Source organism: Orycteropus afer, unplaced genomic scaffold, assembly GCF_000298275.1.
Source record: "Orycteropus afer afer isolate SDZICR_OR568_19922 unplaced genomic scaffold, OryAfe1.0 scaffold00006, whole genome shotgun sequence".
Lineage (NCBI taxonomy): Eukaryota > Metazoa > Chordata > Mammalia > Tubulidentata > Orycteropodidae > Orycteropus > Orycteropus afer.
In genome coordinates this window covers 25,889,354-25,906,407 of record NW_006921593.1, presented here as the reverse complement: position 1 = coordinate 25,906,407, position 17,054 = coordinate 25,889,354, and the positions used below count along the sequence as shown (strand labels likewise).

At 57.5% G+C, this 17,054-nt stretch overlaps 1 protein-coding gene across 1 annotated transcript in view; it reads left to right on the top strand.

Annotated features, from left to right (window-relative positions):
• Positions 1-17,054, top strand: part of DGKD (diacylglycerol kinase delta) — a 70,181-nt gene that overhangs the window by 42,229 nt on the left and 10,898 nt on the right. The window contains exons 10-25 of the mRNA XM_007943742.2: positions 144-283; positions 1,394-1,478; positions 2,224-2,318; positions 2,410-2,509; positions 2,641-2,914; positions 3,194-3,352; positions 3,942-4,070; positions 5,315-5,411; positions 10,242-10,352; positions 11,729-11,825; positions 12,186-12,293; positions 13,476-13,589; positions 14,301-14,435; positions 15,410-15,561; positions 16,699-16,810; positions 16,881-16,973. Of these exons, the coding sequence (XP_007941933.2) occupies positions 144-283; positions 1,394-1,478; positions 2,224-2,318; positions 2,410-2,509; positions 2,641-2,914; positions 3,194-3,352; positions 3,942-4,070; positions 5,315-5,411; positions 10,242-10,352; positions 11,729-11,825; positions 12,186-12,293; positions 13,476-13,589; positions 14,301-14,435; positions 15,410-15,561; positions 16,699-16,810; positions 16,881-16,973 (2,001 nt within the window). The remainder of the gene's footprint in view (positions 1-143; positions 284-1,393; positions 1,479-2,223; positions 2,319-2,409; positions 2,510-2,640; positions 2,915-3,193; positions 3,353-3,941; positions 4,071-5,314; positions 5,412-10,241; positions 10,353-11,728; positions 11,826-12,185; positions 12,294-13,475; positions 13,590-14,300; positions 14,436-15,409; positions 15,562-16,698; positions 16,811-16,880; positions 16,974-17,054) is intronic.

The following is a 17,054-nucleotide window of genomic DNA, read 5'->3' as shown; positions in this document are numbered from 1 at the left end:
GTTCCACTCTGTCCTCTAGGGGCGCTGTGGGTCAGAATTGGCTTGGCGGCAGTGGGTGTGGGGAGGTAAGAGGTTGGTGGGGTGGACAGGGGCTCTTGTGTCCAGGTGTTAAACGCTCATGTCCTCTCTGCTGTTTTGCTTAGTGTCAACTGGGTGTGTTGCCCCTGGGGACCGGGAACGACCTGGCGCGCGTGCTGGGCTGGGGCTCAGCCTGTGACGATGACACGCAGCTCCCCCAGATCCTGGAGAAGCTGGAGCGGGCCAGCACCAAGATGCTGGACAGGTGAGTGGGCGGCGCTCTAAGAAATGGTCACCTTGTCCAGGTGTCCTTCCCTGGGCTCCGTGCAAACCATGGGCCCTGAAACTCGTGGTCCGAGTTTGACCCAAGAAGATGGATACCCCTGACTTGAGTGGACACTGCTTTTCTCTGATGGTTTTTAGTTTTCAGTCAGATTATGACAAAGATCCATCCTTCAAGACAGGTTGAGAGCCATGCCCTAGGTAGCCAGGTCTTTGTGTGAGACCTTCTCTGAATCTGTCAGGGCTTCAGGGAAAATGACTCTGTAGCCTTCACCGTGCTGGCCCAGAACCTGGTCCTGTCAGCTTGGCACTCCTTCCTGCAGACCCCAGAGTTCCATGTTCCCGGAAGAGTTTACATTTTGGATAGTGACCCTCTGGGTGCTTAGAATTCTTTGGCATGTTCTTGAGAGAAATGCCTTTAGTTCCAAGCTAGGTGTCTGAAACTCCTGACCAGGTACATGAAACCAGGTGATAGAGTCCGTTCCAACCCATGGTACCACCAGTCACCTCTCTCCGCGTGCTTGATGACTGAGCCTGACTTGGCTCCATGGGGTTTTCAGTGGCTGAGGGTTCGGAATTAGTCTTGGAGACTCAGGCCTTTCTTCCAAGGCATGTGGAGGAACTGGGCCTATGTGAGCTCTCAGGGACCCTGGTTCTGATCAGCACCGGCCTTTGGAAGCACCTGGCTGCCCTTGCTATTTGGGGGGCTCCTGTGTAAGGAATCCCGTGTGCCCACAGCTCTCGGTTGTTCAGGGAGGGGCATGTAGCTCCCGGACGAAGGTCTGTCCTTTCTCCAAGAGCAGCATTGACCTCCAGGGTAGCCGTTTCTGGGCCAGAGCCCGGCTCTTCCCGCAGAGTGGTCTGAGCTTGGGCTTGAGAAATAGATGCGTCTGTTTGCAGCCAAGTGAGGGACCGAGGTGGTCATGTCACAGGACATGGAGCCCCTACAGAGGGGGCTTCAGGATGAAGCTAGAAGTCGTCCTCAGAACCCGGGAGGAGAGCAGGTGTGAGGCCGCTCCTGAGGATCTACACATCCTCAGCCGCCCCCTTGTGGCCGCTGGGGACGGGGTGCGAGCAGCCCATGTGTGTGCAGGTGGAGCGTCATGGCGTATGAGACCAAGCTCCCGCGGCAGGCGTCCTCGTCCACTGTCACTGAGGACTTCAGCGAGGACTCTGAGGTAGGCCCTGCTTCCGGACAGGCTGCTGTGACGTGGAATGAGCGAGGGTGCCCTGTCTGCCAGGCGGAGGACTGGGTGATCTGTAGGATGAAGTTCTGGGGCCCCTTGCCCAAGCCCGCCCTGTGCTCCTCGCCTGCGCCCCTCACCCCATGCCCCTCGCTGCGCCCCTCGCCCACACCTCTCACCCGCACTCAGCACGTAGTTGCCATGGAGGAGGCATTTGTTAAAGCCCAGTGCCTGGGCACATACCATGTGTGAGTTTTCGTTAACATGCTGTTTTGTGCTGAAGGGCTCTCCTTCCGTTTACAGCCACTGGGTTGAGCAGACGCTCTTGAAGTCTCCAGGTAGCCCTGGCAGGTCTAGGTTAGCGTTTGACTGAGGTGAGGCTTGGGCTGTGTGAAACAGCACGTGTTAAAAGTCACCTCTGGGCCTGCTCAGCAGGGGAACAGTGCAGAATCCTCTTGACTCTGCGTCCCCAGGCAGTCAGTCCCTGAGACACACCATGACCCACTGTCCTGTTTGGGGGTCCCTGAGACCCACCATGACCCATTGCCAGGTTTGGGGGTCCCTGAGACCCACTGTGACCCACCATCCTGTTTGGGGGTCACCGTGACCCACCATTCTGTTTGGGGATCACTGAGACCCACCATGACCCACCATCCTGTTTGGGGGTTACTGAGACCCACCATGACACCGTCCTGTTTGGGGGTCACCGTGACCCACCATCCTGTCTGGGGGGATTCAGGTGCAGCAGATCCTGGTGTACGAAGATTCGGTTGCAGCCCACCTGTCTAAAATCCTGACTTCGGACCAGCACTCAGTGGTGATCTCCTCAGCCAAGTGAGGCCGTGGGCGTGGGAGGGGCTCAGCCGGGAGCGGTGCTGGCTCCCAGCGGGAACGCTGTACAAGTGCCCTGTGCGTCTCTGCTCAGGGTGCTCTGTGAGACCGTGAAGGACTTCGTGGCCCGGGTCGGGAAGGCCTACGAGAAAACGACCGAGAGCTCCCAGGAGTCAGAGGTCATGGCCAGGAAGGTCTGTTCCCAGGGAGCCTCTCGGGGTGGGGGTGGGGGGTGAGGACTGTGGAAGGTCTGCTCTCGGGGAGACTCTCAGAGGGGCAGGGGGTCGGGGTGAGGACGCACCCTCCACTCCGCTGTCCCCCCCAGTGCTCTGTCCTGAAGGAGAAGCTGGACTCCCTCCTCAAGACCTTGGACGACGAGTCCCAGGCCTCCTCCTCTCTACCTAACCCTCCGCCTACCATCGCCGAGGAGGCAGAAGACGGGGACGGGCCCAGCAGCGTCTGCAGCTCCTCGGGGGACCGCGCCCTGGGCCCAGCCGGCCCCTCCCGGCCACAGATCTTCCGGCCTCGAGAGCAGCTTATGCTCAGGGCCAACAGCCTGAAGAAGGCCATCCGCCAGATCATTGAGCACGCGGAGAGAGGTGACCGGCAGCGTCCGTGGGGGAGCTCGGGCACGCCCCTGCCCCGATGCGGTGGGAGGCCACAGTCAGGCCCTCGGGGGTGATGGGGGTACTCAGCCCTTAGCTGGAAGACGGAATGTAGACTGTGATGTGACGGGCGGGGGGTGGGCTTGGCCCTCAGCAGGGAGACGTTAGCAGGAACGTGGGCCGTCAGGTGCGTCGGCCCCAGGAGCACCATCCAGCCCGGATGCCCGGGGCTTGGTGCCCACGCACTCAGCCGCACATCTTCTCCTCGCGCAGCCGTGGACGAGCAGAATGCCCAGACCCAGGAGCAGGAGGGCTTTGTCGCGGGTCTCTCTGAGTCGGAGGAAAAGAAGGATCTGAGGACGGATGACAGCGTGGGCCCCCCCCCATCCAGCGAGAACTGTGGAGTCTCCAAAGGCAGGAGCCACCGCAAAGGTACCAGCCGGCCTCCATCCGCCCTGGAGGGGCCAGCCTGGCATCTCAGGCTGTAATGAGGTGTGAGACTGACGAGGCCCCTCTGGATGGCACAGGTGGCACTGTGCAGGGTAGAGATTCACAGCCACGGCCTGCCCCCAGGCTCGCCCACACAAGCGTGTGTCCACGAGCGGAAGTGCGTCATGTTGTTGTGAAATGTGCCAGTAGGGGCCTGGCCGAGGGCTGTGCCTGTGTATCCCAGGGCCGGGCCCAGTGACAGGCTCCTGGAGCAGGCCCCCCACGGCTGCTGCACTGGGGCACAGGGTTCATGCACGCTGATGGGGAGTAGTGGCCTCAGCGCCATCCTCTGCTGACAGCATCTGCCTCCTCACATAGTCTGACTGCCTCGACCCACACTTTCTGGGCTCTGTGTCAGCCGTGAGGTCCGACCCAAGCTCCCCTCACCTGTCACCCGCTTGCTCACACGGGACCTTTCCCTGCACAGATGTCCCAGCCCTCGAGGCCGCTCCGCTCACCCCTGGTGCCCTGCCTCCCAGGTCCTCAGTGACCTTCGGGTTCGGGGCCTTACGATTTTCTCCTGTTTTCTCAGTGTCCAGGTCACCCTGTGAGAAGCTGATAAGCAAAGGAAGCTTGTCCCTGGGCAGTTCGGCGTCGCTCCCCCCACAGACGGGAAGCCGGGACACCCTGCCGGCGCTGAACGCCAAGATCCTGTACCCACGTGAGTGTGCCCGCCTCTCCAGCCACGTGGGCAGGGGTGCCAGTGGTGTTCCCGCAGCTATAGGAGTGAGTGAGTGAGTGCAGTGAGGCCCATGGGCACAGCGAGGCCCTGCTCTTCACCCTGCATCCTCTAAGCCTGGCCCTGGGTCTGTCTGAAGGTCACGACAGGGTCACTGTCCGCAGAGTTACAGGCCCATGGGGAGGAGACAGGCACTGTGCAGATGCCCTGTGTACAAAGAGCAGATGGGATCCACGTGACTGCCTGCAGCAGCCCAGGAAGACCATGTGGGCAGGACACGTCCCTGGAGCGGGGGGAGTGGCACTCGGGGTTCACGGTGCCGTCAGGCTTCTTGAAGCAGAGCTCACAGCCTGCCCCAGGAGCCCAGGCTCTCCTGGCCAGGCAGTGCACACCACGTCATGCCCTTCTCCGTGTGCAGTCCGGCTGTTTCTAGATGGAATCTCAACTGAACGGGAAGAAAATTCCTATAGCCTGTAGGACCTGAGGCTGGTGCCGCGGATCAGTGAAGCTGATCAGCGAGAGATACTTCTGAAAGGAGTGGATTGGGAAAACGATGCAAAGCACAGTCTAGCTCAGCTTTAGGCTTGAAGTGTCTCTAGAGTGGTGCCCGTGCTGTGAGGGTTCTGGTCACCTGGAGGATGCTCATGTTGAGTTCTCCCTCTTGGAGTTAGTCTTGTGGAGCAGTGTGACGGAGCGCTTAAATTCCACGGGAACCATCGTGGTAATGCGGTAATGCCGCTGTAGGAGTCATGCCGCCCACCTGAGTATTCTCATGGTATGGTGCCTAAGAATTTGACTGCTAACCAGAAGGCTGGCGGTTCAAATCCACCAGCCACTCCTCAGAAGGGCAACTGGGCAGCCTACTTTCATAGAGATACCACCTCAGAAACCCAAGGAGGGGCCGGTGTGAGTCATAACTGACTCGGCGGCAGTGAGTTGGGTTTGTTTTCAGTAGGTGTCAGTCCCTGCCGCCTGCGTGAGTGTTTTCATTTCACTGAATGGGGGTTGATGACGGTGAGGTTTGACCTGAGACTCTTGACCTTCATAGTTCGGACATGTGGATGCCTTGTTTTAGAAACGTTTGGGTGTGATGACGTCCTGGAGAATGTGTGCCCGTCAGCCTTGGCGATGCCCGTTTCTCCTGGTTCTGTGGGTCTGACTGGCGATGCCGGTTTCTCCTGGTTCTGTGGGTCTGACCGGCGTCTTTCCTTTGGTCTCCATTCTAGATGTTCGGGCTGGGATGTCCGGCTCCTTGCCGGGGAGCTCCGTCATCAGTCGCCTGCTGATTAACGCTGACCCCTTTAACACCGAGCCAGACAACCTGTGAGTACGAGCGTAAACCCTCTGGGCCCACTGTGCAAAGAATGTGGAGCCTGAGAACGAGTTTCAGAATTAGCTGGAGAGCTGAGGGCAGAGCGGGGTCGGTAGTCCTTTCCTGCTGTTGTTAGCTGGTGGGAGAGCTTGAAACGGTACCAGCTCAGCTTCCGGAATATGGTGGGAAGCAGCCCGCCCCACTTTGCTAACCAAGCCCAAGCCGGTTGCCCTCGGGTCAGCTCCACTCTCGGCGGCCCCACGTGTCGAGAGTAGAACTGTGTGCCGCAGGGTTTCCAAGGCTGGGTGACCTTTTGGAATCGGGTCGCCAGGCCTGCTCTCTGGGAGGATTTGAACCGTCAGCCTTTTGGTTTCCAGTCTCCTAGAGAAGGGCGAAGGCGCTGAAGCGCTTCATGGCTCCGTCCCCTGCTTCCTCTAAAGATTCTGACAATCTGAGGTTTTCAAGATTCAGAAACTCTTGCTGGAAGCTAGCTCTGCATTGTCTTCTTCACCTGCACACGGGCGCACGCCAGTGGCCTCTTCTGGACAGATTGCGCTCCCTTCCTCAGATGGCACCCTTGTCGGCTGCTCACCATCCTCAGTGATGAGGGCCGTGGGTGCCTGGCTGGAGAGGTCGTCCGTGGAACCTGCCCCAGGGAGGGTGCTGTCGGGTGCAGCCCTTTGGGGGCGTGATCTTCTGCCCCGCCCGTTTTCTAAGGCGTGAGGACATTCACACAGTCGTCTAGTGGAGTCTGTCCCTTTGTAAAAGGAAGCTGGGTGGCACCGGGATTAAAGCATTCAGCTGCTAACCAGAAGGTCAGCGGTTCAAACCCACCAGCCGCTCCACGGGAGAGCGGTGAGACAGTCTGCTTCCATACAGATCTCCGCCTGCGGAATTGGCCGACGGCAGTGGGCTTTTGATCGGTCCCTTTGTGTGTAGGGCCATTGCCGGAGGGCAGGTGTCTGGAGAGCTGACCTAGACTTTCCTTTGTCTTGACTGACTGCAAGTCCGAGGGGCTCAGCGGGCTCGTGGTCATTGTCTGAAAGCACCAAGCCTGTGTGTCTGGCACAGCGGGGGCTGTGCGGTGGTGGAGGGGGGTGCCGTTTGCAGAAACTCTCTGGGAGCTTTGAGAGTGGATGGACGCGTGTACAGGAGGGCCGCCCCCCTCAGACCATTTGCCAGAGATACCCCTTAGTTTACACACCTACTACCAGGTGAAGGCCTGCTGGCCTCCTGAGACATTCTTGTCCTGGTCCCGGCTCCGCCCACCTGCGTGGCCAGGTGTCGCCACTGGCTGGTGGCCTTGCTGCATCCCCTGCTCAGGGGCCTCTCCCTTCATCACCTGTCCTGGCAGGGCAACCCTGGATCACGGGCCAGGTGAGACCCTGAGGCCCTGGACGAGGCTCAGCCGCGGCCCCCGGGGATCCTGCAGGTGGGGGCAGCAGGTGGGCTAGCTGCACAGGATTCCCGGAGCAGCGTCCGGGCCTGCCTGCCCGGGGAGTGGCAGGAGGGCCCCGCGGAAGGGATGAGATGGGCCTCTGGCGCGGTGGGCACAGGGAAAGGGAGGTTCTGTTGCCACAGCTCAGGCGGACGGCTCCAGGGCACTTTCCTATTTGATCTGGAGGCTGCCGGGATCGGCTCTCGGGAGGCTTGAGGAGGCTCTGGCAGTCAGGGCTCAGATCCGTGGGCGTGTACCTGCCACACAGGCAGCAATTGTGCCGTGTAGCCACCGAGGAGAGCGGTCCGGCCGTTCCTCCAAAGGTTAGACGTGCTGCCGTGAGGTGTTGAATAAACTGTGACTCAGCAGCGTTACGGGAGGAAACCTGCGCGTTCCTGGGTCCTCCCCACAGTTGCTGGTAGATCTGAGCCCATCGTGGCAGCCACCGTGTCAGTCCCTCTTCCCCATTTTCGCTGACCCTCCTCTTTACCCAGCATCATGTCCCCCAGGGCCTGGTCCCTCCGGATCACGTGACCAAAGTAGGTGAGATGAGGTCTCCCCTCCTCTCTTGGAAGGAACATTCCAGCCGCACTTCTTTGAAGGCGGGTTGGTTTGTTGCTCTGGCAGAGGCCACGGATAGTCAGTCTTTTTTACCACCATCCTAATTCAGAGGCATCAGCTCTTTGGTCCTCCTTATTCACTGTCCAGCTCTCACGTGCATATGAGGCCACTGAACATTCCACGGCTCGGGGCAGGTGCACCTTAGTCCTTAAGGGGAGCTCTTTGCTCTTTGGCACTTTATTTAAAGAGGTCTTTTGTGGCAGATTTGTCCAGTGCAGTACATGCTTGGACCTCGTGACTGATGCTTCCGTGGGCATGGATGCTGGCTCCAAGTAAAATGAAATCCTTGACAACTTCAGTCTTTTCTCCATTGACCATGCTGCTGCTCACTGGTCCACTGTGAGGGTCTTTTCTTTATGTTGTTGATCATGCTGCTGCTCACTGGTCCGCTGTGAGGGTCTTTTCTTTATGTTGTTGATCATGCTGCTGCTCACTGGTCCGCTGTGAGGGTCTTTTCTTTATGTTGTTGATCATGCTGCTGCTCACTGGTCCGCTGTGAGGGTCTTTTCTTTATGTTGTTGATCATGCTGCTGCTCACTGGTCCGCTGTGAGGGTCTTTTCTTTATGTTGTTGATCATGCTGCTGCTCACTGGTCCACTGTGAGGGTCTTTCTTTTATGTTGATCATGCTGCTGCTCACTGGTCCGCTGTGAGGGTCTTTCTTTTCTTTATGTTGAGGTGTAATCCATGCTGAAGACTGTGGTCTTTCATCCTCATCAGTAAGTGCTTCAAGTCATCTTTGCTTTCAGCAGTCAAGGTTGTGTCATCTGCGTATTGCAGGTTATTAATGAGTCTTCCTCCAATCCTGGTGCTGTATCCTTCTTCGTATAGTCCAGTTTCTCAGATAATTTGCTCAGCATGTAAATTGAACAAGTATGATGAAAGATTACAACATTTATATGCACTTCTCCTGATTTTAAACCATGCAGTATCCCCTTATCTTGTTCAAACAACTGCCTCGGTTTATGTACAGGTTCTGCATGAGCATATTAGTGTTTGAGAATTCCATTTCTTCACAGTGTTATGCATAATTTGTTTTTATTGACACAATCAGATGCTTTTGCATAGTCAGTAAAACACAGGTAAACATGACAGGTAATGACGTGGGTAGACAGGCTGGATGATCATGTGTGTTTAGGAAGAAGGGAGTACACCTGTGACCCTATGGGGTTGGCAGACGGTATTTCTTTTTTTTTTTTTATTAGGATTTGGGTGAAGATTTACAGAGTAAATTCACTTTTCATACAGCAGTTCACATATACTTTGTCTCATGTCATTGACCAAAATTTATAATGCAGCAGCTCCCCTCCCACTTCCTCCCCATAGTTACCTCCTCCCAGTGTCCATCCCTTCATACTCTTCTGCACCCTGAGCTGTCTCCCTGTGCATAAGCAGCCCTTCCTTCTCCCATGATTGTTCTCTCCAGGGCGTGTGTCTACTTGAGGTAAATGTTTAACACACATGCCTGTACTTTGTTTGGCTGGAAACCACAGTTGTGGGTTCAATTCCAGACCTGAAGGGCAGCTAGGGGCCATAGTCTCAGTGGTTACACCAGGCTCCATTGGACCAGCAAACCTGGTCCCCACCTTCTTTTTTTTTTCGCCTCCAAATGATTTTGAGTTTTGTACCACATTGTTCTCCCTCTTTACGCAGGATCTCCTACATCCCTTCCAAGTGGATGGCAGTGGTAGCTGGGCACCATCTAGTTCTTCTGGTCTCATAGTTGTATAGGTTGCAGATCGGATGGTGTACCAGTCGCTAGGACTGATTGTTTCCATTAATTTTGGTTTTCTTCTTTCTTCTTGATGAGGAGAGACCCATTGTTGCATCTAGATGGCAGCTTCCTAGCTTTTAAGGTCCCAGTCGCTACTCGCCAAAGTAGTAGGTGGAACAATGTTTTGTATAGTATGTTATGACAATTGAGTTTGATGTCCCCTGCGACTATGGTCCCAAGCCCGCAGGATCAACTACTCGGTCCCTCTGGGTAGCTGGCTGTGACCAAGTAATGACCATAACCTTGCCCCTTGTCAGCTCTACTATACACCTGGGAATTCTGATCATTCACATGAACTTATAGGCCCATTGGGCAGACGGTATTTCTACGTACGTATTTGTATGTGCTGTGAGAATGTCCGTGTAATTGGAACTAACGGGGACCGAAGTTTTAATAACTTTTTAGGCACAGACAACTACCCTGATGGAACAAGTTGTTGAACCTGTGGGCTCAAGACTGTGGTTGCAGGGGATATCAAGCTCAATTGGCATAGTGTGCCTCACAAAAACGTTGTTCTATATCCTACTTTGGGGGTAGTGACTGGGACCTTAAACGCTTGCAAGCCGCCATCTAGATGCAGCAATGGGTCTCTCCTCATCCAGAGCAAAGAAGAATGAAGAAAACCAAAGATGCATGGAAACAATTAGTTCAGGGGACTAGTGGACCATGCAAACCTCAGCCTATATGACCACAAGACCAGAACTAATAGGCAAATCTGTGGAGCCAGGCATGGTTCCAGGGGCTTGGGGGGTTGGGGCGTGGTGGGGGTGACAGCTAAGGGTGTGGGGCTGCTTTTTAGGGTGGTGGAAATGTTCTGAAATCGATTGTGATGACAGTTTGCATGACTGAATATACTAACCACTGCTGGTTTGTCCACTTTCAGGGGATGAGTTGTGTGGTGTGTGAACAACTGCTCGGTAAACTGCTAGCCCTCTGCCACCGCAGGGGGGTGCTGGCATGAGGCCCTTGGTGAGGCTGGTTGTAATGGACTGGAAATCTGCCTTTGCAGAGAGTATTACACAGAGAAGTGTGTCATGAACAACTACTTCGGCATCGGCCTGGATGCGAAGATCTCCCTGGATTTCAACAACAAGCGTGACGAGCACCCTGAGAAGTGCAGGTGGGCACTGACTGTGAACGTGGGCCCACCACCTCATCCTCGCTTCTCTTCCCACATAGGCAGGTCGTTTCTGGAGTCAGCGGGCTGGAGACTGCAGAATGCTAAGGCTGAGGGCGTGTGAAGAGGGCGGTGTTTCTCGGGGATGTGAGGGTAGCAGGTCACAGGCCAGGAAGCCACTGTGGGTGGGTCAGATGGTGACAGCTTCCACGTTGCACAACCAGCACTGCTGTCCCTGGAGCGAGCCAGGTCTCTCCTCGAGGTCACTGGTCACTGAGGATTCTCTGGGAATGCCTTGTGAAGGTGTTATGAATCAGCCCTGTGAGTTTCCAAGAGTCTCTGGATTCGTCACTTGCACAGACCCGCACCCCCTGGTCCCAGCAGAGCTGCGCAGCCACACTGGAGCCCACCCTCGGGGGAGACCAGCCCTGAGGGGCTTTGCCGTCATGGCCGGTTCTCCTCCTAAGATTCCGTGTGCTGCTGCTCCAGGCCTGGGGGTAGGGCGGAGGGAGTGGAGAGAGTCATTCCTTTGAAGCTCTGTGGGGAGGGGAGGCGGGAGTGGGACCCCTGCGTCTCCTGCCTCCACCCCACAGGCCACGATCCATTGATCGAGGAGACTGTTCAGCTCTGGCGTTGGAGCTGGAGAGTCAGGAGAGGGCATGGGCGTAGGAGGAGGCGCCCCCTGCTGGCGAGAGCCTGCTCCTGCCTGCCTGTCTCTGTGGGATTACCTGTCACCTAGAGGAATACACCTCACACCTTGGGAGTTAGCTCCACTAAAGTTCTGTGTAGTTGGAAATTTCTAGAAAAACTGGAAGAAAAAAAAGAAAAAAGCACAAGAACTCACAACACCCTTGAATTCTGGGGCTCTTCAGGAGAGGAAGTGGCCCCAAGGTCCCCAGGGATGTCTGTTACACAGTACAGCCTGCCCGGCTCTGCTGTGTACTGATACAGCACAGCGCCCTGTATCATTCTGAAATAGCCCTGCTAGTCCAGAAAGGCCCTCTGGTTGCATCGTGGTTAAAGTGTTGGGTTGCTACCTAAAAGGTCAGCGGTTCAAACTCACCAGCCACACTGCAGGAGAAAGCTCAGCAGTGGGTTTCTGTAACGATTACAGCTTGGAAGCTCCATGGGTCAGTTCTACCCTGTCCTCTAGGGGTGCTCTGAGTCCACACTGACCTGATGACAGTGAGTCGGGTTGGTGTTCGGTGCTTGTCTGTGTAAACAGGAGTTTGTCCTTCCTTATTTTAAGGTGCTGTGGCTGGGAGAACCACTAAAGCGTGCTGACCTGGGTGGGATGTGTGCCCTTCCAGACTCTGGCAGTGAATACAGGTAGCTGTACAGAGGAGCCAAGAACCGTGTCCTTTGCTTTTTGTTACTAGGAGTCGGACCAAAAACATGATGTGGTATGGCGTTCTGGGGACCAAGGAGCTGCTGCACAGAACCTATAAGAACCTGGAGCAAAAGGTCCTGCTGGAGGTAACCAGACAGAGAGCTCCCGGCCCTGTGGGCGGCCCCCCCGGCTCCCCTTCTGTCGGGGTCTTCTCTCCCGCCAGCCATCGCCCTGGGCCGGCTGTGGACCCCGGACTCCCCCTCACAGCCATCTCCCTGGGCCGGCTGTGGACCCCGGGCTCCGTGGGTCCCTCACAGCCATCGCCCTGGGCCGGCTGTGGACCCCGGACTTCCCCGCCAGCCATTGCCCTGGGCCGGCTGTGGACCTCAGGCTCTGTGGGTCCCTCAGTTATTGAGCACCCCTTCCGTGCATGTGCACCCCCATTGGGAGCAGGCCCCAATGACAATGTGATTCCCCTCCCCACCCCTCCATGTTCCTCCCCTCAGTGTGATGGACGCCCAATCCCACTCCCCAGTCTTCAGGGAATTGCGGTCCTCAACATTCCCAGCTATGCCGGAGGGACCAACTTCTGGGGGGGCACCAAGGAAGACGACGTACGTATGGGGGTGATTGGGTGAGGTGGGCCTGGGGCAGGGCGTAAATAGAGCAGTGATCGGTGCTTGGGAAGGGGGCATCCTGGCTCCCGGCAGCGTCTTCCTGACACCCGTGAGGCTCAGACGCCTCTGTGTTCAGGAAATGCAAGGGAGGACAGGACAGGAAGGGCCCTGTCCACGGGGTGGCTTGTCTAGAAAGGGGCCTGAGGAGAGAGGCTGCATGGTGCGGTCCAGGCTGCAGGCCCTGTGGGCACAGGCCCCACCCAGATAACGGCTCCGGAAGCATTTGGAGGAGGAGCCTCCACGCTGGGACCCGAGGCTGAGGAGGCGGGGTGGGGGCTGTTGAGGCAGAAGGAGCGGCATAGGTGAGGGCCTGCAGGCCAGTTAGAGTGGGTGCGTGGAGGTGGGAGACCAGTGACTGCAGGCGGCAGAGTCATTGGGGCTCCGGGTCCCAAGGAGCTTTGTCAGCCAGCCAAGATGTTTGGGGTGCATGCGGTGGGAGGCCTGGCCAGGTTCTAGCTCAGGAAATGGCTTCCTTTGCCCGTGTAGCTCATGAGCACAATGCATACTCCACACACTTGGCCATGCGGCTGCTGCTCTAAGCTCCTCACGCGGTCATTGCTCGTGACAGCCCCCTGGGGAGTGAGGTGATCTCACCCCATTTCACAGATTGGAAAACTGGGGGATGGAGAGAGATTCAGGGGGTCCCACTGACTAGGAGGTGGCAGAGCTGGGTTGACCAAGCAGCCAGTGGCAGGGTCTGTGATGTCGACCTCTCCTGTGCTGTTCACCCTGTGGCTCTGTGGGCGTTTAGGAGGCTGGGAGGTGCTCTCCTAAAGGGATTGGCTGAGAGGAGGGGAGCAGGGGGGTGGGGTGCAGAGCGCCCCAGGCTGTGTTGGGCAGCAGTCAGCCCTGGCACCAGGGGAGGAGGGAGGGGAGGAGGAAAGTGTGGCACGCAGCACCCTGGGCTGTGCTGGGCAGCGGTCAGCACCGAGCCATGTGTATGCAGGAGACGGGTTCACCCTGATACCAGGGCGGGAGGAAGTGGGTGGGGTGCCTTCAGCACCCATGCTGGGCAGACATCGGTCCTGGCACCAGGGTGGGAGGAAGGGCAGGAGAGAGGTGGGGTGCAGTGCCCCGCGCCATGCCAGATAGCAGTCAGTCCTGGCACCTGTCTTACAGACCTTTGCTGCCCCGTCATTTGATGACAAGATCCTGGAGGTGGTGGCTGTGTTTGGCAGCATGCAGATGGCAGTATCACGGGTGATTAAGCTGCAGCATCACCGAATCGCCCAGGTAATGGCGTGGTCTTGGAGCCGAGAGCATCTTTAGAGGCGGTCTGGCCATGTTCCCTACTAGGGAAGACAGTGGGGCCAGGCTAAGAACCAGCCTGGATTCCACCAGTATACTTCCTGCATGTGTCCTCTCTCCCTAAATGGGACACTGTCCACATAGCCCACAGAGTCTGGCTGTCTCCATGCCAGGCCCACAAACTTAACCTCCTGGCCCAGAATCCTTCCTCGCATGCCCAGTGTGATATGGTGGACACACCCCTCTAACGAAACCTGGTTCTGCGTTGGGCTAACTCCTGTCCCTCTCCGCTCTGCGTGGGTCCCAGCTCTCCCCACCCCCACCGTCCTCGTGGATGCCTGCAGACTTGCCCCTCTTTTTTCCTGTGGACCAGCCTCTCCCTGCAGTTGTCCCCAGCTGTGACTGCTGACTTCCAGGCCCTGCTCTTGGGCAGGGTGTCTGGTCAGGCAGAGGGCAGTGGTAGCATGCTCCACAAGTGGGACACCCGGTTCCAGGCAGTGGGGTCACTTCCCAGGCCTGGTCTGTGACACTCCGACCTAAAGGCCAAGTTCACTGGCAGGCTCCCCTAGCAAAGTGTGTGACCCCAGCGGGAGCCATGGCGCTGTGGGCCGTGGGAGAGGCTGCACCGGGAACCCCGTGCCCGTGACTGCGTGCTTCCCGGGTGGGGCCTGAGCGGTGGGCTGGATGTCTCCGCAGTGCCGCACCGTAAAGATCTCCATCCTGGGGGACGAGGGGGTCCCTGTGCAGGTGGACGGGGAGGCCTGGATCCAGCCCCCAGGCTACATTCGGATCATCCACAAGAACCGGGCACAGACGCTCACCAGGGACAGGGTAAGGGGGGCCGGGACACCTGCCGCCGGCCTCTTTCCTCCTCATGCCACATCTGCGTGTGTGTTCTGTGGTTTTCCACGATGAGTGTGTGCTCCTTGTGTGACGGTTTTAGGCGAGTCACTGTGGAGTTGGCTGTAGGAGAGGAGGCTGCTTGTCCCACCCCCCCACCGCCACCCCAGGGCCGGGTCCCATTGCATGTGTTTTCTAGAAGCCCACCAAGAGGGCTCTCCTGGGACTTGAGTTTTGCTGCTGCTCCTCCGCTGGGCAGAAGAGTGAACTTGGCTTCCTGAGGCCTCCCATTCACTGCTGCTCAGAGTGAGCCTCTCACCCCTTGGGGGCACTGTGCTTCAAATACACAGGCAGAGGGAGCCCTTTGCCTTGGGTGCGGTGCTGGGTGCCTGACCTCACGTGGCACTCAGCATAGGGATGACCGAGGATCTGTGGGGTCAAGGCGCCACCCCAGTGAGGGATGAGCCGGGGTCCAGCCCAGGCCGCCTGATGCAAGGCCTCTCCCGTCACCACCAGATCCCTGAGCGGGTTTCGTGTACCTTTATTCAGCTTGGGGTTCGGATGTCTGTGGCTTTTAGGGGACCCTCTGGGCATGCCCTTGATGCCGGGAAGCAGGCCCGGCCTTGGATGACGTTGCCGATGTCACCGGGAAGCAGGCCCGGCCTTGGATGACGTTGCCGACTGTCGGGAAGTGAGGCTGTTGTCCAGGCTCCCTTATGTGCTTTGTGAAAGAAGAGCCTGGATTAGCTGGACTGTTGGTTCTAGAATTTTCTTTCACACCCAGATACTAAGCCAGTAGGGCAGTATTTTTGGACCGCCTCCCTGCCTGCACAGACTGTAAAAGGGCAGAGTGCCTCCCCTTCCTAGCTCTTGTTAGTACTGAGGTCTGCTGTGGTGTGGGATATGAGTGTGCCCTCTCTGAGGCTGGTGGACAAGTCTGTGACCCCGCACTCTGCCCGCCCCAGGCCTTTGAGAGCACCCTGAAGTCCTGGGAGGATAAACAGAAGTGTGAGCTGCCACGGCCCCCGTCCTTCTCGCTGCACCCCGAGGTCCTGTCCGAGGAGGAGTCCACCCAGATGAGCCAGTTTGGTCAGGCGGCAGGAGCTCTCATCCACAGGTGAGCCCACACCCACCCAGGGAAGCCTGGGCCCCGCGGGCTCCGAGTGGCGGTGGCACCCAGGCCAGAGGGCAGCTCCCACGACACGTCTCCTGGGTGTGCTGGTGAACAAGGGTGCTTCTGGTGGGCTGCCTGCTGGGGCTTTGCTTGGCTCGGACAAACCATCTTCCTGAGATTGTCGGAGTGCCGTGGGCGGGAGGTGAAGCCCACAGGCATTTACAAAGCTGCCTCATTCCCAGGGGAGTGTCCCCCTCAGCCCCTTCGCTTCACCTCTCTGTACCCCAAAGAGCTGGCTTGCCCTCCACTCACAGGTTGATTTAGGAACCAGTTGCCTTCGAGTGGATTCCACTCGTGGCAAACTGACGTGTGTCAGAGCAGAACTGGGCTCCAGAGGGTTTTCTGTGCTAGTATTTTGGGAGTTGATCACCAGGTCTTTCTTCTGAAGTGCATCTGGGTAGACTTGAACTTCCCACCTTCTGGTTAGCAGCCAAACGCTAGAATGCCAAGGAAGACCATCGATGACAGTCGTCAGGCAGTTCAGATACACTGATGATTATCTTTCTCTATTAGTGTCATTTCACGTTTATATAAATTAAAAAACAAAAAAACACGTTGTTGTCTAGTCAATTTCAGACTCACAGTGCCCCTAGAGGACAGAGTGGAACTGCACCAAAGGGTTTCCAAGGCTAAAATCTTTATGGGAGCAGACTGCCACATCTTTCTCCTGTCACGTGAGCAGCTGTTGGGTTTGAACTGTTGACCTTTAGTTTAGCAGCTGAGTCCCACTCTGTCCTGTAGGGTCGTGTTGATTCGACGGTGGTGGGTTTCTGGGCTGCTTTGGTGAATTTGCCTTGGGCCCTGTAGTTGCCTGGGGTGGGTCCCTGACCACAGCTGTCTACAGGCTGTGTGTCTGCCTTGGGCTGTCTTATCCACTGGTCTGGTAGACTACTAGGAAAGGTTGGTTTCTGTGTTGGGTTCCCTGTCTAAGGTCTCCTCTGGCCACTGGTTGGAGTGGATCTGAAGGCCATCCTGTGCTGGGGCCCGGCAGTGGTCTCTGCCCCACTCTCTGGGCAGTTCTGAGCCCACGCCCTCGTGAGGTCGTGCTGTCTGATGAGTGCTGTGTCCCTTTCTCCCCAGCATCCGGGAGATCGCACAGTCCTACCAGGATATGGAGCAGGAGCTCGCCCACGCTGTCAACGCCAGCTCCAACGCCATGGACCGAGTCTACGGCAAACCCCGAGCCACAGAGGTAGCCGGACTCCAGCCCCCGCCTCGGTGTCCGTGCCCCGGCTGCTCCATGCATGTGTTTTCCCTCGTAGGCCCTGAACTGCAGCTTTGTCCTGGAGATGGTGAACAACATCAGAGCACTGCGCAGTGAGACGGAGCTGCTCCTGGCTGGCAGGGTGGCCCTGGTAAGAAGGGCGGCCCCGGTGAGGTGGGCGGCCAGCCGCAGGGTGGCCCCGGTGAGGTGGGCGGCCAGCCGCAGGGTGGCC